The sequence below is a fragment of the Chaetodon auriga genome, chromosome 15 (assembly GCF_051107435.1).
Source record: "Chaetodon auriga isolate fChaAug3 chromosome 15, fChaAug3.hap1, whole genome shotgun sequence".
Taxonomy (NCBI): Eukaryota; Metazoa; Chordata; class Actinopteri; order Chaetodontiformes; family Chaetodontidae; genus Chaetodon; species Chaetodon auriga.
This window is the reverse complement of record NC_135088.1, coordinates 9,067,155-9,090,684: the sequence shown is the minus strand read 5'-3', so window position 1 is coordinate 9,090,684 and position 23,530 is coordinate 9,067,155. Positions and strand designations below refer to the sequence as shown.

Genomic DNA, 23,530 nt, shown 5'->3' with positions numbered 1-23,530 from the left:
CTCTCCTCGGAGTCTCCAGAGTTCCCAACTCCTCCACATTACTTGGTTTTAGACCAATATATAATTAATATTACATCGTCATTACTTAATAATCTCAAACCCCATGCACGACATTACCCGGTGACATGAAGGCATCCATAATTAAAAAACGGCACTAATTACAGGGAGGAAGGGGCCATTATAGCGGCAGCAGAGGAGGCGCGTTCTGCGCTCCGCGGTGTGAAAACCGCTGTGAAAATGGAGGCCCTTTTATTTTCTGTGGTGCTTATATCATGTACGACAATACATATTTAATCCCAGCAGAGCTTTGGGGATTTATAAATAAAACAGGCGGGCAAGTTCCTGTAAAGAAAACAAAGATTTTATCGCCCATTGGATGGATACGACAGTTCATACCTTTAAGACGACAACACCCCGCGTGAGGGAGTGCTGGCAAAGTTCTTATTTATAGGCCTTGGTTGGAATAAAACATCTTAATAAAGCACAAAAATAAAATCGCTTCTTCGGAGAATTTTTTTTTTTTTTTTTTTTTTTTTTTAGAAAATAACCAATAATTTATTAAGCTTAAACTTCACACATTTTTTTCCAAGTGAAATAAGAGTGAGGGGAAAAAAAATAAATACTTAAATTAGGTGATGTAGGCCTATACACTATGTATCAGGGCTATATAACAAATATATAGCTCATCTGTAATGCTCCAAAACATGTTCACATCAAAATACTAAAATATAGCAGCAGCCACACGGATGTGCCTCATATATGACGGTGTCATTTCCATTTCTAAATAATTCAAGATAAACAGACTCAGTGTGTCATAGCTTGTGAAAATTACGGTCATTATTCACATTTGTGCGTAAATGACTATCAGACAGTTCAGGAAGAGGGCAGATTCGTTCGCAAATAAAGAAAGGAAGAAAAATGGAGCTTTAAAAAGGTGGGTGAATTTTTTTAACCCCTCATCGGTGAACTGACAATAGTCGGAATTCGTAGATTAAAAGAAAGAAAACATGTGAAAACACAGTTAACATATGACGGTGCACTTCTGCACATGTGATGTGGAGGATAAACTCTGAAACATCTAAAAAAAAAATCAATTATCTTTTCACTAACTCCATCAGTTTAACACCACTGACAATTAAACAGACCATAAACGTCGCCTCCAAACTCCATTTCGTGGTTTAAATAATAAAAAAGGTGAATTAATATCCCTGAATGTGACAAACTGCCAGGGTGGATTTACTGAAGGTTCGTATTCAGTGTGTGCAAGATAACATGATCAACAACATCAAAATCACCCTCCTCACAGATCAATAACACGATCATTTTTAAGTCCAATATTGAGAAATAAAAATCGAAGAAAAGGAAAGTGCGACGATGAAGAGTGAGACAGGAAATGAGTCTTTCTGGAGATAATCCCAAGATGAGACGTGAAGAGCTGTTGATAAATCCTCTTAGTTGGGCTACTTAGGCTATTATTAATCACTCGATCAAAAATGTAGTAGGCTATTTTATTCATGATGTGTGAAACTCAGTGCACCGCAGAGTATTTCATTCGTTTCTGTTTTTGCCGCTGGTTGCAAAACCACACTCGAACCACGTTCTTTTTCAGGTCCAGTTTTTCGGCGATGGCCGCAATTTTTTCCGAGGAGGGCCGAGGCTGGATGGCAAAGTAAGCCTCCAAAGAGCGCTTCTCCGGCGCGGCGATGGAGGTGCGCTTTCTTTTCCTCTCGTTCCCGTTGAAAAGGTCCGGCTTGCTGCTTTTCTCCCGGTACGCAGCCTCTGCTTCCTCCAGCCAGGCCTGGAGAACCGGCTTGAGCGCTATCATGTTGTTGTGGGACAAGGTGAGGGACTCGAACCTGCAGATGGTGCTCTGGCTCAAGGACCCCACACCGGGGATCTTGAGGTTGGCCAGCGCCGACCCGACGTCCGCCTGGGTCACCCCGAGTTTGATCCTCCTCTGCTTGAAGCGCTCGGCGAAGGCTTCCAGCTCCCTGGGATCCGACTCCACGTCGTTGACGCATGCCATGCCGCCGTGCACTGACAGAGAGTGAGGGTGGGCCATGTTGGCCATCGCCTGGTGCAGCTGCCCCATGGTCTGCAGGTGGTGGTGAGGGTGCTGGTGGTGGTGCGCCGGCGTGGTCATCCCGGGAGGCTCCGGAGCGCCCATCCCGGTCACGGCCAGGCTGGAGGAGAGGTGGTCCAGGAGGTCCCCGGCCTCCAGGGTCTGTCCGAGGTGGTGGTGGTGGTGATGGTGGGAGGCGATGGTGGAGGGGACGTGGGAGATGGGCACGGTGGTGGAGGAAGAAGAGGAGGCTGAGGTGCAGGGGACACTGCTCATGGTATGGTAAGTCACGTCTGGTTTGAACGGGTGGCTCTTGCCGTGAGAGACAATGCTGTCAGCAGCCGCCAGAGCCTCTGCCCGTGCCAGCAGGCTCTCATCAAAGCCTCCGAATATATTGCCCTGCAGCTGCAAGCAAGAGTGCGCATACTGGAGTCAGTGGGGAATTCTGTCAGGCAGCTCTCAGGATCTAAAAAACATTTTCCAAAGGCAAGCAGCGCCGAGGAGAGGAGAGAACCCTCCTCAAAGCGCAGGTCATAAAAATTAATATGAAAGCAAGAGCATTGCTTGAATAGACATGTGGATGAGAGGGGGGAGGAGGAGGAGGAGGAGGAGTGGGGTTGGGAGGGGGAGCACAGACAGAGGGAGAGAGAGGGAGATAGCGCATAGAACAAAGTCCTGTCAAATCAACTTTACAGACATTTCCAGTGTGATATTTTTCCCCCTCCTCTCACCCAGTAAGCCTCCACAGCCATTCTCTCTCCCCCCCGACCTGAACGTACCTGCGGGGCGGGCAGACAGACTCTGCGCATGCCCTCCGAGCCTGAGTGCAGGCCGGGATACTTGGGCTCGTGCAGAGCCGGGTGCATGGAGAAATGCTGCTTGCCGTTCATGGTCATCATCCTCCTCCCTGCAAGCACCTCGCAAGCAGTGTGGCCCCTGACATGAACGCCGGGGAGCGGACGCAGCTACAGAGCTCCTCTGCTCTCCTTCACCAGACTGAGCTGGCTCACATCGGCGGCGCCTCCCGGCCGTCCCTCTCTGCCCCCCTCTTCCTCCCCTGCTCATCCTCCTCCTCTTCTTTCAGCCTCCCTCCCTCCCACCTGCTCCTCTGCTCAACTTACAGGTTGCAAAATGTGGTTCTCTGTGCGCAAGCGTCAAATAAACCCACACGAAATCACTATAATATTCTAATAAATCGTTGTTTATTGATGATCCTGACTTCACGTGGCGTTTTTAAAAGTTTGACTGATATTCTTGGAATGTTTTTGTGCAAGTTAACAATTAGTAAAACCTCTCTGTCCTTCACAAGATGTTATTTATTGCAGGACCTTTATTATTATATGAACCATTGCAGCCTGTATTATCACTTCTGTTATAAAGAATCAGGTCTGGTCTGAACACATTAGCGTGTTTAGACCAGCGCGCCAGTTATTTCAGCACCATGGACAGCGCAGCACCGCTCAGTTTAGTACTAGTACCGATGGATGGATGGATGGATGGATGGATGGACAGAGTAATTGTACAACAGTTTTGGTACTGCATGCTTCAAATAGTATCTAAGGCCTGCGGGTTGCTGACCCGAGGGCCTCGGTCTCTCTCTGTGAACGACCAATCCTCGGGCCCCCCTTCCAGACTTCTCATGTGGCCACCTGGTTTAAAGTCACGGAGCCGGGGGCTGGACGGGCCGAAAGAGGAGCCAGGCGGGCAGAGGTGCGCTGATGACACCGCGGGTCCATCCGATCCCGCCGGCCTCCTCTCTGGTTCCCCAGACTCTGAATAATTTAGCATGCGCGGTGGCAGGCATCCATTACCACGTTGGCATGTCCTCATTCATTACACAGATTAAAACAGCCAAGGTCTTTTTCTCACCGTGCAAAACCTGTTGCAGGCCGGGGAGCCAAACTTTAAGAGCTGCATGCAGGCTGGCTACCTGCACAAGAAGAGACAACACAGATTAACACGGATTTGTGCATTTTTGCATTCATATTACCCAACAGAGACAGAAGAAGATACCTTTATTTTACTTTTACTTTAAGCTTGGTTCAGAACTTTTTGTCACGGACTGAATGATTGACCTTTTTTTCTGAGGAGTGTGTATAAAAAATGTAGTCATATAGCATTGATAAAATGTCAGTCCGACAGGGAAAAAAAGCCCACATCTGAGAAGCTGCGTCTCTGGATCCCACTGGATTCATAAGAAGTCAGTCTGAATAAAGCCTGAGGTCCCTTTTCTCACCCTCACATCGCCCTTCCCCTCTCACCTTAATAGCTGTTATATGGCTGGGGCCATTCATAATTCAGAGCTCATTGTTTACAGCTCTGTCGCCTCTGTGCTTTTCATATTCTGAAGATTGCATCTGACACGTTTTATGGAGAGCTTTGTCGTACTCGTGGCCAAATGTGACAGCGGCTTTTCTCCTTTCAAAGCGCCCCATCTGGCCTGCGTTCACTCCGCCGGATGACCTGACTGCCGGCACACCAGTCATTCCTTTACCCGCCGTGAGGAGCCATCTCAGCAGCATCTTTCTGTTTTTCCACCAATCATAGCTGAAAATAAGTGCCAGTTTTCCCTTTAACATCGACAAAAAAGCATGTATTTATCATGACAGTGAGAATTTGATTGTTTGATCACCTCTGCAAATAGTGAAAAAACCCAAAGTTTGTCCCATCCACAAAATCAATTCTCATAATTCACAAAAATAAAAAAAAAAAGTTTTATCATCATTCTTATTTTTGTCAAATTATTTCTATTATTTCGTTATTTCATTTTTATTCATACCCATATCAAATTTTAATGGGGCCCAATTCCCCCAGTTCTTGTTCCCTCACCTCCCAGTCACCAGCGCGCCACGGGATCAGCCCGGAGCGGCGCGCCGCGCAGGCCCCGTTCTGAAATCCCTTCCCCCGGGGAGAGCCCAAAGTCCTTGCATTAAACCAAACCGACTCTGAGTGTTTTCACTTGACTTCCTTAAGTAAGAAGCGCTCATGCATTATTCAGCGGTATTTGAATATGTCGCAGTCGCTGGGCGCTGTAATTAAACTGAGCGTCAGAGGTCTTTTCCTGTGATGTGGTGGGATTTGTTTGGGGGCACGGGTGTCAATGTGAGCGTCTGTGAGCGCAATGACGGCCTTATTCTCCTTCATTAGACAGACACAGTGCTAGGTGCTGAATTATGTTCACTATCATAGGCTCATATTTGTGCCCCAAAGCCCACATGTAATTATAATGATTCTAAAACCTACGTAAACACTAGCAGCAATGAACTCATAGCAACATTGATTGGATTGATTGTGGTACATGTCTACTTTTCCATGGCCACGTTTCTGATTGGCTGGCAAGAAATCACCAAAACACATCAAGATAACGCTTCTCAGGTCACCACAAGCTGCCTTTCTAAATCAGTGCACTGGCTGATTTCTGTAGATTAGAGCACCTTGTCTCAGATATGGAGGCTTCTGCCTACAGTAGGTCACGTGTTATCATTTCATGTCAGCAAGCTGATGAACAGGTTGATGTGTTTACCTTAAATCACTTGATTACACACTGAATCAGAAATTGTCAACTTACTACATCTGGCTGCACCAGTGGTGATTTATGGTAAAGGGATGTTGCTGCTTGTGCAATGTAGTGTTTAAAATGTACTTTATAGAGTTTTCACTTTGATATTATTTTCTGTGATTCAGTGTTGAGAATCGGCAAAGAGGTCCAAGGGAGTAACTACTTTTAAAGTACCACACACATTTCTATCAGATAACATGCAAAATGAAGGAGACCACACAGAGTTGAAGGTAATATTTTCTGGAATGCTTTTGCTTGCATTTTTTTCCCCTCGCCAATGTTGACTTCTTTTTTGGTCAATTCTCTTTCTTTAACTCAAAGTGTTTCTTTTTTTCTCTCTCTCTCTCTCCGACCTCCAATTCAAATTGTTTTTTTTTCTTTTCTTCTTTTTTTTTATCGTCTTACAAGCTCCCCCATTCCTCCATCTTTATTGGCAAAAGCAAACATGCTAGTAAATTAGAAATCCATTTTTTACAAACAAAATACATGAAGAAAATACATCCACATCCTGCAAATATAAACAGTAATAAATCCAAAACTATTATCCAATAAACATTTTACATTTTTGTACACCGTTGTGTGATAGTAGCATACAGAAGATAGTACAAAAAGTGGGTGAGAGACCTTCCCTGAATCCTCACTTACACGAGCAAGAACCCTGCCAGTAAAGGCTCGTCTTTTTAAACCACCAGTGACCTCATATAGAAAACAAAATCACACGAGCAGTTCGTATTAAAGTACTGAGTGCCGAAGGCGAACCCTTCGGCCGCCCGTCGCACACCTGAACCTCATTCTGACTGACACAGTGATGGCAAAGAAACACACACAAAAACATGAACTCAAAGGTTTTAGTGGGACGTGAGGTCACTGGCAGGAGGCGTCTGAGTCATCAGTGAGATATGCAATCCAAACAAGAGCGCTACTGACACCGCAGGTGGGAGGAAATCACGCAGTGTGTTTCAAACAGTTCTTTTACATGAGGCGTCAGTGAACGTCAAGAGGACAGAGGAGACAACAACGTCTGTGAAAATGTTCTCTGTTACTGACTTCGACATGCAGATTTCTGCGTCCGTGCTTGTGTAAAGTAGTGAGACTGCTGCAGCTAACTAATAAATTAATGTTTCCTTTCTTTCGGTGCTTCCATCTGACTGGTTATGTTACTGGATATGATCAGCTTAGTTGGTTTCCAATAAGCATAGAGCAAACAACAGTTCATCAGGCTGCATGTAAACATGTTTCAAATGAAGCATCGAAAGTAAAAAAAACTGTCATAAGTGTGTTTCCTCGCATCAAGCACGTTCCTATATGAACTTCAATGGATTCCTTCCCTCCCACCCTGAGGATTCTCAAATACAGTATACGTAATGAAGGCAAAACACAAGTTCAGATTTTGTCATGAAAGGTGCACACTGAGATTTAGAGCACTGACAATACTCAAGATGCAGGCGAAGCTGCATTAATGCACAAATAACGTGAGGTGCGTGCCTCCCAATGCCTTCCTACAGAGTGTTTCCACAGCTCAGAGCAGCTCTTTAAAAGAAATGTGCTACTTAGATGACAACTTTAGTGAAATAACAACATGGACTGGTTGAACACAAACGCAAAATTCTTATGAATAAGCAGAGATGCTAAGCACTCTTGCTTGACCTTTTCTACCTGACACAACCATGTCATTCATTTAAAATGACAAAAAGAAACGGAAAAAAAAAAAATACAACAGTAATTTCTCTTTCAAGCATTTACAAAATTTACAAAAGTAAATCACAAATCTTGTAAAAATTCAGCCATCCGCTGATTGTGTAAGGCAAAGAAATCATATATATTAAAATCAACTGTTCAGTATTACATTCAAACACCTGTCTATGGATCTCACATTTTTTTTTTTTTTTTTTTTTGTTGAAATGGGTGATCTGATCCCTGTCCTGTCTGGTCCTTTGGACAACCAGGAGACAGAATTAAACAAGTGGAAAAATGTTACACACTCTTAGAAAATGTAGAACACCCGCGTGGGTGTTTATATTTACACAGAGTGGCACCGGACATTTGGAGAGCAACAAAAAAAAAATACAAGCGGGGAATATTTGAATATTTACTACAAGACTGTATCTGACGTGCTTGGACACGGCCATTTGTAAACATAGTTTGGATTTTTCTATTGCACTGGTATCTTTCTGTACCTGCACTGGCTCTAATATGGTCATGGTACAGCAGCAGCACCTTTGGGCGCTGGGCAAGGGCGGCTCTGTTTATTTGGGAACACAACATGCACATAGTAGCACGTATTCTTGCCAGGACAGAGAGCCACTGTCAAAAGTATTTGGATCCTTTCACGTTTTGGGCGAATCCATACCAAAACAAACTGTGAGCAGAGTGAAACTGAAAACCACACCATACTGTGCCAATATAGGTACTGCACAGTGCATCTATGCAGTGGAAAAATAAATAAATATCTCTCTGGTAGCAACAGAGAACGTTCTACCGGTGAAGGAATGGCTGTCCCTGAACTGAGGACAAGATTTTTCAAAAAACTGGTGAGAAAAGAGCTTAAATACAGTATGTATAAAAATACCTATTCACAGTAGACACAAATGTTGTGCATTACTGATATTTATCATCTGGTAAGCACACTGAAACTTACATAGGGTTTTCTATCTATAAGAACAACTTAACATTTATCTTTCTCAGCAAAAGTGAGATGTTTTAAATAATTGTTCAGTCGAGGGATACAAAAAAATTTATCGGCCCTCTAAACTTCTTTTCACGTACGAGAAAGTAAAGGCGTGTTTTTTTTTTTGTTTTTTTTTTTAAATTTTGATTAATCGTCGTCTAAAATTACTTCGTTTTGAAAATACTGGAAAGGAAAAAAAAATGTGAGTTCTGTCGGTTTTGTCTGCGCGCGGGGAAAGAACAGAACGACCGATTCTGCCGGAGAGCAGAGTCACAGCGCCTTCACCGCCTCCAAGATCGGCTCTCGTACTCGTCATCTTCGTCGTCGTCCTCTTCCTCCTCCTCTTCTTCCTCCTCACCGGGCAAATAAGAGCTAGCTTCCTTCTGTTTAAATGAAAGGAAACGAATCTGCTGTTAAGCTTTGAACGCTCACACTGATGAGATGATGTGTCGGCTCTTTCCACTGTGCCACATGTTTGCTCTCTAGGCACAGCTTCCACGTGTGACAGACCAGGTAATTATCAGCTGGTTGTGTAGTAACTCAAACATACCAGTATGTGGCTGTGCAGCGCTGTTAGTTTGCACCAACCAGACTTTACCCTGCCAGCTCCCAAATACAAAGTGCTCGTAATGTCCGATCGAGCACTCGCTGTCCGGAGAATTCACAGTGAGCGAGTGGGCGTGTTGATGGCGTAGCCGCTGCGTACTCTTTTCTGCTCGCCTGTATATTGCTTTCCATTCTTCGGTTGTTACTGCAGATGCATCCAGATACACGCAGTATTTCCAGTAAGCGAGAACTGGAGTCTGACACGGACCATTTCAAGCTGTGTGCTGCATGTGTGTGAAAGGGCAACTCCACACACTGTGTAGAGTTCACATTAGAAAATGTGTGTTTGTATTTACATGTGACACAAACCGTCCTTCCAACTGTTTCTAATATTGAGTCTCCCTCATGTAAATGGGAGTAAACTAAAATGGAACACAAAAGATCACAAAAGAAGTATTTATAGCAGTGTCGTCGTACTGAATTGCATTAGATTGTACAGCTGTATATTATAAAGGAGGGACTTTTGCATTTTTTTGTGAGTTTCCCAGCAATGGAGGCAATGCATACTTTCAAAATATGTATTGAAGTGACATATTTAGGCAACCTAAAGCCATAAAAGTTACTCGCACACAAGGAAGACTGCAAACCTCAAAAATGGGAAAATACAGTATGAGGATTTCACCTGACAGTAATGCAGTTTTACTCAAAGGGCTCCGATGCTCTTAGTACTGAGAGGCGTGCCCTGATTCTCTGTTGGGAGCTGCAGTGAAAAATTTAGGAGGCACTGGAAAGAAATGTACAAGTGAAATCTGTGAATATAACTAAAACTTCGGAAAGTTTCCCCACTCAGGGTTTTAAGTTGGACTTACTCTCCTGGTTTCTGGTTGGCTTTATGTTACTAACGCAAACACGTGAAGCAGATTCGGCGTCTGTGTGATGTGTCGTACCGTATTGTCCTCATCTTTAGACTCTTCCTCCTCTGGCTCTGTTGTGACAGAGGGCGTCTTGGGCTTGTACCAGGAAATCTGCAGCACACGACCTTTAAACTTAGCTCCCTGGTTAGCTGCCTACAAAACAAAAAAAGTTATACCGACAGCTTTCACCAATTTAGTACAGTTAAAAATCACAGAACAGGTCTGACTGATTCAGAGTCATGTGACCTACATTCTCTGCTTCACTTCGTGTCTTAAAGGTCATGACGACACTGGTGGCGTCTTGGTCGCGGACATCCTCGATCTCACCAAATTTCTAAAATTAAAAAGAAAAAGATCAATTTCAGTATAAATGTTCTATAATAAAGTTCAAATTCAGTCTAAATCCTCTTTAATATTTAATCTTCTTCAACTAAATTAAAAAAAGTACAAGTCCTCACCACAAAGTGCGGCATTAGCTCTTCCTTCTCCTCCTGAGTGACTCCCAGAATAGCCAGGGCTCGGGGTCTGTGGTCGACCACCATGCGGTTCACGGGCCCGCCACGAGCCATCATCTCGCGGCTTCGGCCCCGGCCCCGGCCCACGGGCATCAAACCAGGCTCCAGCGCCATCTTCCCTCGGCCCCGACCTCGACCCGTCGGAGGCCGGATCAGACCCAAACGAGTGGCCTAGAGGAGGACAGATCAGGACGTTTAATGTTAGAAAACGACTGACTGGCTGGTTGCTTTTTTTTTCATGAATACGGAGGCGCCACCTGGCTGTGTTAAAAAAATCATCATGAACAGATGTGGAAAACAGATTGCGCCTTGATGCCGCGCTGTCGTGCTTTTCAGTGTGAAGACAAACGTGTCAGGAAACTACAGTGTGTTCATTTATCGTGTCTAAGAAGAAAAAAAGCTAAACAAAATGATCAAATCTTAATTTATACAGCAGATAACAGGTATAATATTACGACATGCACTCCCTATCCTCAGAGCTTAAACACCTACATCTACATGCTCGACTCAGTAAAGACCTCCTCCTCCGTCACTCTGTCTTTTACCATTAGCTGTCACTCCTCCATTTTTAAAGTGACATCTCCTCACTCTCTAACCACTCCACAACCTCACAACCACTCTCTCCGCCATTCGTCCCTCCCTCACTTCTCCCTCTAATTGTCATCCCGCGATTTTCTTACAAGGACCAGCGGCTCAAACTTTAATGAGACGTGGCTCCATCAGCGTAGTACCCGTGTCTGATTTGGCTTCGTTAGCGGCTGTTCCTCTGGGCTTGCTTAAGTGGCTGCAGTTTAATGTGCAGAAGGAGGGTTGGGTTTGGATGGATGGGTGGGTGGGGGGGTGGGGGATATGCATTTTTAACAACTAGCTAATTTAGGACCCACAGGGGTAGAGAGGAAAAAACATGCCAGGGAGGGTGTTGCTAACAAAAGCTATGTTCCTGTTCGGCTGATCTTGTGACACAGCCGACCTCGTCCGCGCTGTAAGTTTACAGCGGAGAGGAGGTGTGGGCCAAGCCTGAGCTGACTGACAGCCTTGGATGCAGCTTGGAACTTTTCTTTTCAAGGAAAATAAAACATTTCATTTCGTTTTCTGATGAGCAGCCTCAGCAAACAGACTCACAGATTCATGTACTTATTCAGTGATCAACTTAATCGTGACAGAAACAATAAGACGATAAGCTGGTTAGCATCCACATGCCTCAAAATTTGGGTCAAACTCTATTTGCACGCACCTAAATTTCTGCACATTTCATAATGAGTGTGCAAAACAACACATCTGGGGATTTCCCACACTTGCAACTTGATTTCTATCCAACTGTGTGACTCTGATTAGCACCCAGCAGCTAGCTTGCTCAGACCATAAAGCTTATGAATCACATACCGTAACACATTAAAGTCTAATACACAAGTGTTTTAACGCTCCCATTCACTCCCAGTGAATCTATAACTCAATTTCCATTAGTGTCAATGGGTTTTCATAAATTATAAGATTGTCAAGTCCATTGACATGCCAGTTAGCATCAGTGCTTAATGCAATAACACACATTTTCTTCAGTTAAAACTACAATAATCCAAAAAATTGAGTAAGACTTCTTGTACACACTTGTTCCCAAATAACTTAAAACTGAGGATTTTATTTGTATTATTTATTCCTCCCTGGAGATCAAAGCGTCGCTTTATTAATTCATTGCTAGCCATTTACACAGGGCTTGAATACTGTTTGTGAGTACTGTCTTATCAGCTGACTTCCTCTCAGGCCTTTCTTGGTATCACATCCTCAAATTCAGCTCTGAAGAAAAGCATCGATGTGTGTACGCGTCGACCTCTTTGTGGCGGTGCTAGCAATCTTCTCCGATCATTGGTTATGTGGTGATGTACTGTGTGCGTTTGTGTGTGCGTGTGTGTCACCTCCACTTGTAGCTGTCCCAGTTTCCTCTTGAGGTCTGTCGTATCCTCTCCAGAGCTCATCTTTTTGTGAAAGTCCAGCTCGGCGTCCAGCAGTTCCTTCTGGGTCTGGTCCCATATCACGTAAAAATGTATGTTGAGTGTTAAAATCTACCCACAGCTTACATGGTAACAGTATCTCTGGTGCAAATGGAAGGAAGCACTCCGGGCCACTCGGGGCCCAAACTTACATCAATCTTGGTCTTGGGCTGGTTGTTGTTGGGTTTGGCGCTGGGCACCTGGGAGGCAGCGTTCGGGTTCATTTCGTTCTGCAGCTGCGCGATCTTCTCCGTCAGCTCCTTCAGGGTCTTCATGATGTTGGCCCTCTCCTCGGGTTTCATCCCTCGGTTCTTCTCCAGGCGGTTTATCAAGGCCTGGAAGAAGAAGGACAAGCAGTGAGCGAGAAGATGTAAAAGACAGGAACAGAGAGGGTAAAGGGGGCTGAGGCCGGTCTTACCTTCTGACACTCAATCTGTGTCTTCAACATCTCTTGCTTCTTCTTTCTCATGTCCTGCTGGAGCTTTAATGCCTCCTGAATGAAAAAAAAGGAAATACATAAAATAAATTCACTGAGGGGGAAATAACACTTTTTGCTGTTGGTGGACATTTCACTTCTCAACAGCAGCCCCTGAGAGAAACAAATGACTAATCCCAGCTCTGCTATTCTGGTACCAGTCAAAATACGTATTAAAAAATTCAACGACATGCCTGTTTCTTCTTGAGGACTTCCTGTGCTTCTAGTGCTTTTCCTGTTTTCCCAAGGCTCTTTGAGGAGGACTTGAGGGCTGGTGAAGAGTAGGGTCCCTTCTGGGTGTTTGTCAGTGCAGGCGCCACCTAAGAGAGAGCGACACATTTAATCAGATAGAGCTTGTAGGCAGCTGCCATAGACACAAGAACGCTTTGCTAACAAACCAATCGTCCAAAAATTGGATGGATTGACATGCAATGGTGTGCATGGTGGTGTGTCCCAGCATGTGTCACTTGTCAGCATGTTGGCATTGTTACTGTAAACATGTTAGCACGCTGACATTAGCATTTAGCGCAATGCACCAATGTGCTTGAGTGCAGCCTTGCAGAGCTGTGTGGTCTGGTCAACTTAGTTAGCTTTTCACAGAGATACAACAACACACTGACACACATGCATAGAGACTAAAACGTACAGTGACAGTGTCTGCGTTTGGGTTCAGGCCGTCTGCCTTGGTTGTAGCTGTGATCCCAGCCACTGGTGGCAGGCGATGCTTGGGTACAGTCTTGTTCAGCACGTAGGCGGCTGGATTGTGCTGCTTGATCCCCTGCAGAAAAAAGGGAGTAAAAAGTAAACCTGATGCAGAGTCTCAGAAACACGGTGAGGCTTAGAGATGAAAAGATGAAGTGCTTCTATACGTGTCACCTATTTATACTGACCTTATGTACATTGCTGTGCTGTGGCCCCTGGCTGGGCACTGACCCAGCTGCCTGGCTCCCTGAGCTCTGCTCCTGCTGCTGGAGCCCTGTGGCATTGGTGCCGGGCTCGCGGTGCCAATAAACACGAATGAAGCGGTTGTTGAGGACCGCCTCGATGCTGGATATGGCCCGTCTGGCCTCTTCATTCTTTGTGTACTGGATCAACGCCGCCTCTGGGTCTCCGCCGAACACAACCTGGAGAAGTGTTCGGGTCAGGTATGTGTGTATGATGAAACAGTTATGTTGGGAGCGTGAAGGCTTTTGGCTAAATCTAATCCAAATCTCAGCATTTATCAAAACGATCCCTTCAACGATGAAAACTGAAGCCCTTTGCAGGTTTCGTTAATGCACGGCACCAAACGGTGCTGCCCCGGTTTACCTGGATGTTGACGATGGTTCCGAACTTGCTGAAGTGCTCGTTGAGCTTGGTGATGTTGTTGAGCTCACGTGGGATCTTGCGCACCTCCAGCTTGGTGTTCACATAGTGATACCTCTTGGGAAAACCGCTCTTATGTTGGTTGTTAAAGCTTGGCCTAAAAGGAGGAGAAGAAGGAGTGCGATATTGACATTTGCCACAGCATTTGCTTTAAAGAAAAACTGATGGAAAAAGCAGACACGCTAATCAACATTTTGGACAGGATCACTAACAATGAGAGGCAGTGAAATGGAACCCAGACCGATGACCCGAGGTTCGAGTTTCTGCCTTCATACTGAAGTTCCTACAAGCCATAACAGTTGACCACATGTCAACCTGTTTGACACCCAAGATGGATTACAAGTAGAGCCTATGCAATGGAAGCAGGCCTGTCATGAGGATCTTAATCTCAGCTGTGGGAAGCAGGTGCACACAAAGGATAGGCTCCCGACTTATGAGTCACTTTGGCTTGAAACGAGGCTCCCTTAGCATCAGTTTGTTTGATCAAATTTCAACTGGCCAGCTAGTTTCTTCAAATGTCTTCACAAGAGAAGAACCCGTTCAGTGGAGGTATAAAGTGTCTCTGGTCACTGAGGTCTCAGCTGCAGTAGTGCAAATTTCAAAGCTCAAAGCTCAGTTTCAAATGAAATAATCATGCTTCTGTATGGAAAAAAAAACAATTTTTCAAATGTGCACGTATTCAAGTCCTTACTTCTCAATCCAGGGTTTTTTAGCTGTGGGCCCCTCAGCTGTGCTGGGCCCCATAGTTCTCTTCCTGCTGTCCTGATCTGTGTTGAAACGGGAGACGTTACTTCCAGGAGTGCTAGCTGCAGTGGCAGGCTCGGTCTGGATCACTATGTTGGCAGCTGGAAGACGAACACACAAACAAACAATAATAAGCTTTTGCATGTCGCTGTATCCACCACAACATACAGAACATTTACTTTTATGTTTGGATTCTGCTTCCAATTCATTTGAAATTAGGGTTTACAGAAAGAACATCAAGTCTCCTTTTATTTACACGAGCATCCACACTTTTCCAATCAAATCACATCAACCCAACAGTGCCCACTGCCCACCAATAGTTTGCAAAAGAGTGTTCAGAAGGCCTACAGCTGCTACCTCTGGAGCCTTGTCCTTCGCTGGAGGTGAGGCCGATGAGGTTGGATCGCTGGCTCTGCACCCGAGGAATGAACTGACGGTACGGGTTACGACCTGCAGCAGTCAGGCCTGGGGATTCTGGGTTATAGCCCTCTGGATCATAGTTATCTATTGTGTAAAATGGAACACATACACACACATGCTTAGAGGGAATAAAAAACATCTGACAGCAGCCTGTGACATTCAAGGTTAGCAGTAATTAAAATAAAAAGGTAATATTGAAAAACAAACAAATGCACAAATGAAGAAAATACATTACAGTACAATTATACTAATAGTAAAAAATGTCATCAAAAGATTCTAAACAAGACGAAACACCGTACGATGATAATGATTATCCTGAAACACAGTTTATTGTAACAAAATGGGATTTTTCCTGAGTGTTGAGATTTTGTCTGTCTGAGTTGAACTAAGGTCAAAAACCTGAGCTTGTAACAAACTAAAAATAGACCCACTCCATTTGAACTAAGCCTCAGCTTTTCTGAATAACTGTCTAATTATTCATGACCTGAATTATGGGAAAAGCACTCAAACACAACAACTTGTGGCAGAGCTAATGTTAATTGCTCAGCAACTTTTGTCTCTTAGGTGAATAAACAGTGCCACCGTCTGGTCAACAGCTGCTATTGCAGGCAGAAGAAATACACACACTGCCTACACTACAACATCACACGCAAACCAACTTAAAATGACATAAACTGAACGCTTGCTTTGTCATTGTTGCTCAACTTTATAAAGTCCCATCTACTCTAATTAATTAAAATAATTAAAGAAATTGAAATTGAGCAGGAGCCATAGCAAATGTCTCCTGCAAACACACACTCCCAGTGTGAACAGGAAAAGTCTGCTTACATTCAGACTGGACATATTGGGGACGAAGAGACACAGATGAGGATGAGGAGGGAGGAGGTGGAGGAGGAGGAGGAGGAGGAAGAGTAGGCGGCAGCCCCACACCAGGCGGTCCAATGGGAGGAGAAGAAGTGATTGCCGATTGGTGGTTGGGGGTATCAATCCCACTGGTTGCTATCAGTGGGGGTCCTAAGGGAGACACAAGTGAAGCTAATGTCACGAGAGTGAGAAACAACAGTTCTGTTCAGTGCAAATCAGAAAAAAAATATAGTAAGAACATAATTTCAAGAATCAGTGTAATCAAAGCTATAGGAGGAATAAGCCACAATTAAACTGCAGTGCAGAAACTCAAGTATTTAGCTCCAAAATATAAAAGCTACAAAAAACAGTCACAATCAAGAGGTCAAAAATTATGCTGCTCTGTGCAAACAAGTGTTTAGGAGGAGGAAAAAAACAAAGTCACTGCTCTCATCAAATGGCACAACATAAGCAGTTTCTATCCACCAGTGAGGCGGTACAACTCACCAGTCATGGGGAAGACGCCCGGTGGTGGCGGCTGGCCATAGGGTGGCATCGAAGGCATCCTTAGGGGAGGGGGTGGCTCAGTGATTGGGGGCATGGGCAGGCCGGCCGGGGGCATAACAGGCGGGGGCGGGAACGGAATCATGCTCGGCAGATTGACATCATCAACGATGAGAGGGTCGTTGCCGTGGTCGAATGGACAAAGGTCGCCACGGACGCAAAATCCCTTTTCTGTGTGAGGGAAAGAAACAGATGTCAAAATTTAGCCTTTTCAAGTATGTACAAGTAATTATTTTTGAAGTTTAGAACCACATAAACAAAAGTGAGAACTACAATATTTCACAGTACTTTCTCCTCAGATACACTTGAGTATCTACTTGTAACCCTCTGTAATCCTTCTCAGGAGTTTTCAGCCCCTACAAGTTGGATTCATTCACAAAAGTATGAAGGAAAGTAAGAACAAATGAGACTAAATAAACAAGATGAAAGGCTGTCGTAGTTAAAAGCAGCTTAGACCTGCAGTGCATGTATTTACCCCACAGTCTCATTAAGGAACCGAGTCCCCAGGGGCTGTGCTTGAGCACTGTGACAGATAGCAGTGTGCCGCAGGGACAGCGGGTAATTTTAAACCGTCTTGTGCCTCTGGAGGAGGGAGGGAGAACTAAACAGTGGCCATTAGTGATGAGACTAAACAAGGCAATCAATAGACCTCGCGGGAAGCTAATGGCACAGTTTACACCATCGCCAGAACAAACTTTTCGATGACCACGTCACATACTGGGAAAACAGGCTGAGCATCAACAGGATCTGAGATGCAGGAAGGAGCAGTTCAGCAAAAAAAAGCAGTAATGATAGAAAGCAGGAATTAAATGAAAAGAGAAATTTTTTCTTCACTTCATTCCTACCATCATAATCCCTGCATCGCTGTTTGAGCGAACCGCCTTTGTTGCTGAATGGCTTGCCGACACCATCTTGCCTCTGGGTGCCATAGTAGCCGGACCAGCTGTCTGTAGTGCTATCGGGCAGGTGAGCCGGTGTTGCTATGGGAACGCCCCCAGCTCCCGGGACTCCAGCGGACGACGAGGAAGAGGAGGAAAAGGGGTGCGGAGGTGTGGGCAGGAGAGGCGGCGGGTGCTGCTGCTGGGAGCTGGATGTGGTGGAGGTGTTGTAGCAGTCCGTGTCCTTCCTTTCCAGCTCGAACTTTGACTTGAAGTCTGTTAAGGATGAGCAGAAACAGAGACATTTCAACAAAACAGAAGTTTCACAGCAGAGCATTGGCCGAAACTGAAACCCTGTAAGGTTTTTGGAAAAAAGCAGTGACTTCTCTCTTTGTGCCAAACACCTGGAGACGTAGAACAACCTTGTGGGTAATAAGGCCAGTTCCCGCCCCTGCTGTTGAGTCTCCACTGATATGACTGCAAAGCTGTCCACATTGTTCCTTATCGAGAACAACTCCCAGCAACACTGACCAACAATCCCACAGAAAATAACACAATCGGCTACATCCAGAACTCCGTTCGGTCTCGTCTCAACTATCTTAACCACACCCAGGATGTCTCCGGCAGCGCGTCTGCATCACCCATGCGCCGTTCGACTGTGCTGACAGGCACTTCAGGAACTTGTGCACTCCTGGGTCTGGTCCCCTGTGCTGTTGTTACTGGTTGTGGGGGAACTTTCTCACCTCTGCCTCCTCTGTGCTCCCTGTCCCTGCTCTTTCCTCGGCTGCCGCTCCTGCTCCGGCTGCGGCTCCGGCTGCGGCTGTAGCTCCTCCCGCGGGGGCTGCCCCTGCGACGCTCGTGGCGCTCCCGCTCGCGGTGGGAGTCGCTGCCGCTTTTCCCGTGCCGATCGAAGTCGCGGCGCTTGCGCTCATCACGCCTCCTGTCATCACGGCTCCTGTGTGGTCGACGAGTTAGAGGGAAGATATTTGAATTTTTGTCTTGATGCCTAATTTAAAGAGTCAGACAGACATATTCAAGAGTCGTTATGGGTACTGATGAAGTATAACCTAAGAGTGACCATGATGGTATCATGTCATAAAAACCTGGAGAAGTATGAGACTTCTCTCTATGTGTCTGTGAGAAATACACACCTCCCCATATATGTGAGGTCTGTGAGCATGTAAAGGCGGGGCAGAGGAGAGCAGCTTTGCAGAAGAGAGCGTGTTAAGAAACAACATCTGACCTTGCTGATAAACATGCAACTGTTTGCAGCAAAGAGCGATATTCAAATACTGAAGTATAAGCTGCAATTTAACCAATTTCTCTTCAGTCTCATGTGAGTCTTCCCCAGATGTACGTGGAGGCTCTTGTTTGCAAGCATTAAATAATCCTTTGGAACAAGAGCCAAAGACAGATATTACCTCTCAGTATTTAATTGCTCTTCATCTCACCCCAACTCGGCAACAGGATTTCTGTCTGCCACGACAGCTCCGAGCTGAACTGAATCTCAAACCAGCTGAGGCAAATGAGGTCTTAATGACTATATCAAACAAGGACACAGGGATCATATTTTCATCTATATGTATGAATATGCACACTGAAATCAAATCAGTTCTAGTGGCTTCTATTTAAATCAGCAACAACTATTGTTTTTGTCATAAAGGCAGAGTGAGTGATGAGTATCATTATGTCGTTAATGCATGTATTAAGCACATGAAAGACTTCAGCTGTTGTTTTGAATTATAGTGTAACAGGTATTGTGTTGTCCTATCTGTTATTGACTTGGTGTGTTACAGACAAGGGACACACTACTGGACACCTGGGCTTTCATCGAGCTAAAAGCAGGACTCATGGGAGTTTAAACTATCGAGGCAAATGCAAATGTTAAGACCTGTGCACCACGAGACAATGCAAAATGATGGGTTTCTATCAGCGGTGAGAAGTCGAGGCCCAGCGCACTGGAAGTTTCAGCGTGAGGCTGGAGTTAAGGTTTGCCAGAGCCCGGAGTGACATCTTCAAATTGTTTTTGTCCAACTGACAGTTCAAAACCCAAAGACTCTTCATTTACTATCACAAATAACAAAGAGAGGCAGCAAATCCTAACACTTAAGAAGCTCGGACCAGCAAATGTTTAATATTTTTGCTTGAAAAATGACTGACACAATGAATCAATATCTCAACATAGCTGCAGATTTTCAAAACAGTATAAAATAAATAGCAACTTTTCTTTCGCTCGAATAGTGATCACAGCTCTAATCGGCACACGCCTCGTGCCTGGTCATTAAACCAAGTCGAAACATACCTGGATTCATTGAAGTCAGAGCGGTTCCTCAGAGGACTTCTCCTCCGCCTGTTTTCTCTTTCCTCCTCTGGAGTTTCCGGCTTGAGAGAAACAAACAAAAAAAAAACATTACTTGAAGAAGATTTAACAACAAAAAGACTCGTTTGAGTCAAGATTCTGGAAAATTGAATTTTCCTATAACACACGATGAGACATTTATCAAATTACACAGCATCAGAGTTGCCATTTTTGTGTTATGCTCTACCTACTTATCCACAAAAGCACTTTAAAGACTGATTATCACCGGCAAACTATTCATCAAATGTGGCCAACAAATCTACACACTGGCTCTTCTTACCTCCACAACATCAGATTTGACTGTGGGTGCTTTCACCTCCTCTTTAGGAGCTTCCTTGGCAGCAGGAATTCCCAGGTAGTTCTTTGTTGTCAGACATTCAAAAAGTTTATCGACAAATCCCATCGTCTCTGCAATGACAACGTGAATGTTGTCAACAGACTGAATCTTTTACTTGAGTTATGTGCAGTTTCACCCGTTCTCCCTCAAAGAGCAAACTGCTCCTCAGGCATGAAGTCTACTGACATTCCTCCTGAATCACACAACACTAAATATTGCTCTGCTTCTGGCTGCGCTAAATATATCAAAGTCGAATAAACACCAAATTAATAGCAAGTACAGAAACAGCACAGAGATGAAACAGGGAGAAAAATGTAATACAATAAACACAACATGAAAGAAAGAATGTAATACACAAAAAACTGAAAGTGCATTCAAAGTAATATGAACCATTTATTTCACTGTAATCTTTAAGTATGTTATGTCAAAGACTTCAGACTCACTAACTTCCATCACAGCCTTGCAGTGTGCCTCAGGAACAGTTTAGGTAGCAGGAAATCTGAACTTCATTGAGCAGCTGTTTAGGAACTAAATCTAAGGTGTTGTTGCAAAGACACAGAACTGAACTGTAGTTTTTATTCATTTCAATTTTTGGGATATGCCCTTTGTGTATCCCTCAGGCCCATTCATCTCATTACGTCAACCCTGATTGGCTGCAGTACAATTCAAAGTAAAGTGAAACATTTAAATCATTTCAATGATGCAAGGAAAGAGAGCACGGCTCAACTCGAGCTGAACAAGTTGACGCTTCATGTAACGCAGCCTCGGGACATTAGAGGGGTCAAAGTACTTTCAAATGATCTAACACACCCTCTGGTGGCTATACTGGGGACCCACAAGTGATGGATGGTGAGAATGTGCAGCTGATTGCATCTCTGATTATATAACTTAAGCTGGTCTGGAAAGAACTTTAGAAAACACCATTAATTTCTGTGCATTTTGGCCATATTACTACATTAATCTGATGCTGCATTAGCATTATGTCTGCTTGCAGAATGTAAACTACACATTGTGTCTGTCCAGCTAAATATGATTACTTCTGCTAACCTGATCCTCATGTCCGATTTGTCAATAATCAATTCACTTATGTCCGCTGGCTGTAATTCCAGGGGATTTGTGACATAACCACAAAGTCTCTATTGTCTGTGGGATGAATGAGGGGAGTAACAGATATGCTTTTCCCTTGTTAGCAAAATGATGGAAATATCTGCTGGAGGAAAATCTTCTGCACTAGTTTCTGGACCAGCCAGAGGTTGGGTCAATGTTGTGGTTCACTCACGCTGACACAGACATTTTGTGTGGGGTTCATACCTTTTTGTAGGAAGACATCAAGCTGATCTGCACAAAGTGCTTTCAGCTCTTTCTCCGGTTTATCCTTCTTCACAAGAGCCACCACATAGTTGGCTAACGCAGAGGGGTCAGCATCACATCTGTAGGTTAAAATATATGGATTTTAGAATTTCAGCCATTCAGCATCTTACTTTAATAATGGAAAAAACAATTTCATTTTTGCCAATTTATTCAATGACTGGAACAGGGGGGACAAAACTGAAATCAAATTTATAGTCAAACCAACTGCTTTATACTGTGTGTCAATGAAGTGTGCTGTCCATGCATGCAAAAAACATATCAAGCCTAAACATGTAGTACAACACATTTAATATAACATGTCAGTACTAAGTGAGAGCCCTGGCAATGCTTGCAGGGCAGAACATTACACAAACTCCAAAAAACAGCTTCCATAGTTTCAATCCAACAGAATCTCCACCACATGTTCTCCTTTTAAAAAAGTTAATGGATCACCCAAAAACTCCTCTCAGCCTGCATGTGGTGGGGTTATTACAATAACATTACAAACACACAAAGCCCCAGAAACTCACTGTTGACAAATGCGTGCTAATATATAACTAACTTTATAACTACATGACTAATATAGTGGATAAGACTATTAACTCTCAAAACGAATTTCATTTGACTTTATAAACCTATGTGGTCAGAATACCTGATAACACAGACAAAACACTGACCAGGCAAACCCGCTGTGATCACAAATTAGCAACTGCAAAGAACATTGCATTGCAAATTTCTCTTAAGGATTTGTTAAAAAGGAGACTAGTGTTACTGAAACATGGCTAGTTATAATTTGAAAACTATCAAAAAATGGCAGTGAGATCTCTTTTGGAAACAAAGCCACTTCATCAAGGTTCAACTCAATATGAAGCAATGTTCTCCCTTCTTTTTAGACAATGAAAGTGCAGCACTCTGGCAGTACATTCACGATGCATGCCGTAATATGTCGAGACAAACAGTGACTGTTACTGCATCCTCTGCCTGTGTGTCCAACAGCATCTCCTCCTCTGCACGACAACCCCTCTGTAATCACTTTGTTATATATCCAAACCCATCAAAGTATTTTTATGCATGTTCTTTGGCAACATCTGTGTCGTCTTGTAATTACAAAGTAACAAAGTAATTTCATGAATTTCCATTTGAAAGTGATCCAGAGAGAGGATAAAGAGTAAAAGAGTGCGTGTAACTGTGGCAACTCAAAGAGCAAACGAGTCTTATTTGTCTTTAAATAACAGGTCTATAACTCAGTAACGTAACGCTGGACATAGCCCAAACAGACTCAACACTTATTAACTATTTTAGTCACAAGCAGCAGCATACAAGTTAGGCTATCTGTTGCAACTTAATGGCTTGCTACATAGCTGTGATACAGTCACATTATCGCGGGCCAAGTGCGTGCCTAACTGCCCTAAAATAACAGTGCATCAAGCGTACTATGTCGTGCACAATTGCAATTTCTTTGGCGTTAGTCAGTCAAAGAACAATCCTATCATCTCTCTTAGCTATGAAAAGGCAGCTAGCGGCAATGGTGGTAAGCTAACTCGTGCAAGAATTTGCCATTAGATTCTAGCAACCCCCCCATTGATGCCTGGCTAACCCACTGGCTAGCTAGCTAACGCAGCTACGTAGCATGCAAGCTAAATGTCATTTCAATTCAATACTCACATTGGCTCCAGGAGTTTTGCCAGCCATGACTTCAAGGCTTCGACATTCTCTATGATCATCGTGAGAAAAACTATAATACGGTCTATAAAATGAAAGTGCGTTTTGATAACCCTACTTTCATCGTCTATAAATTTATAAGCTTTAAGGCCGTATGTCTCTCTTCTCTGGCAGGTCGGACAAAGTGTTTTACGGCATAGCAACACAAGTTGAGTTGTCGTAACACAGGCCTGATGACGGACGCTATAACAACAACATATCTATGGTCAATTGCGGTTCATTTA

At 44.1% G+C, this 23,530-nt stretch overlaps 2 protein-coding genes across 2 annotated transcripts; both read right to left on the bottom strand.

Moving 5' to 3' along the window:
* Nucleotides 1-591: 591 nt before the first annotated feature.
* On the bottom strand, nucleotides 592-3,001 carry pou4f3 (POU class 4 homeobox 3). Its single transcript, XM_076750531.1, has 2 exons — nucleotides 2,842-3,001; nucleotides 592-2,467 (listed from the first exon to the last, which is right to left on the bottom strand). Exons 1-2 carry the CDS (start codon nucleotides 2,959-2,961, stop codon nucleotides 1,529-1,531), a joined length of 1,059 nt encoding a protein of 352 aa, XP_076606646.1. The 5' UTR covers nucleotides 2,962-3,001; the 3' UTR covers nucleotides 592-1,528.
* Nucleotides 3,002-7,519: 4,518 nt separating this feature from the next.
* rbm27 (RNA binding motif protein 27) lies at nucleotides 7,520-23,431 on the bottom strand. Its single transcript, XM_076750529.1, has 21 exons — nucleotides 23,250-23,431; nucleotides 21,546-21,664; nucleotides 20,178-20,305; nucleotides 19,841-19,920; nucleotides 18,282-18,493; nucleotides 17,506-17,814; nucleotides 16,604-16,831; nucleotides 16,082-16,267; nucleotides 15,191-15,337; nucleotides 14,781-14,934; nucleotides 14,033-14,186; nucleotides 13,615-13,848; nucleotides 13,371-13,502; nucleotides 12,919-13,044; nucleotides 12,668-12,742; nucleotides 12,402-12,584; nucleotides 12,175-12,279; nucleotides 10,208-10,435; nucleotides 10,000-10,083; nucleotides 9,783-9,902; nucleotides 7,520-8,672 (listed from the first exon to the last, which is right to left on the bottom strand). Exons 1-21 carry the CDS (start codon nucleotides 23,306-23,308, stop codon nucleotides 8,571-8,573), a joined length of 3,165 nt encoding a protein of 1,054 aa, XP_076606644.1. The 5' UTR covers nucleotides 23,309-23,431; the 3' UTR covers nucleotides 7,520-8,570.
* Between the last annotated feature and the right edge of the window lie 99 nt (nucleotides 23,432-23,530).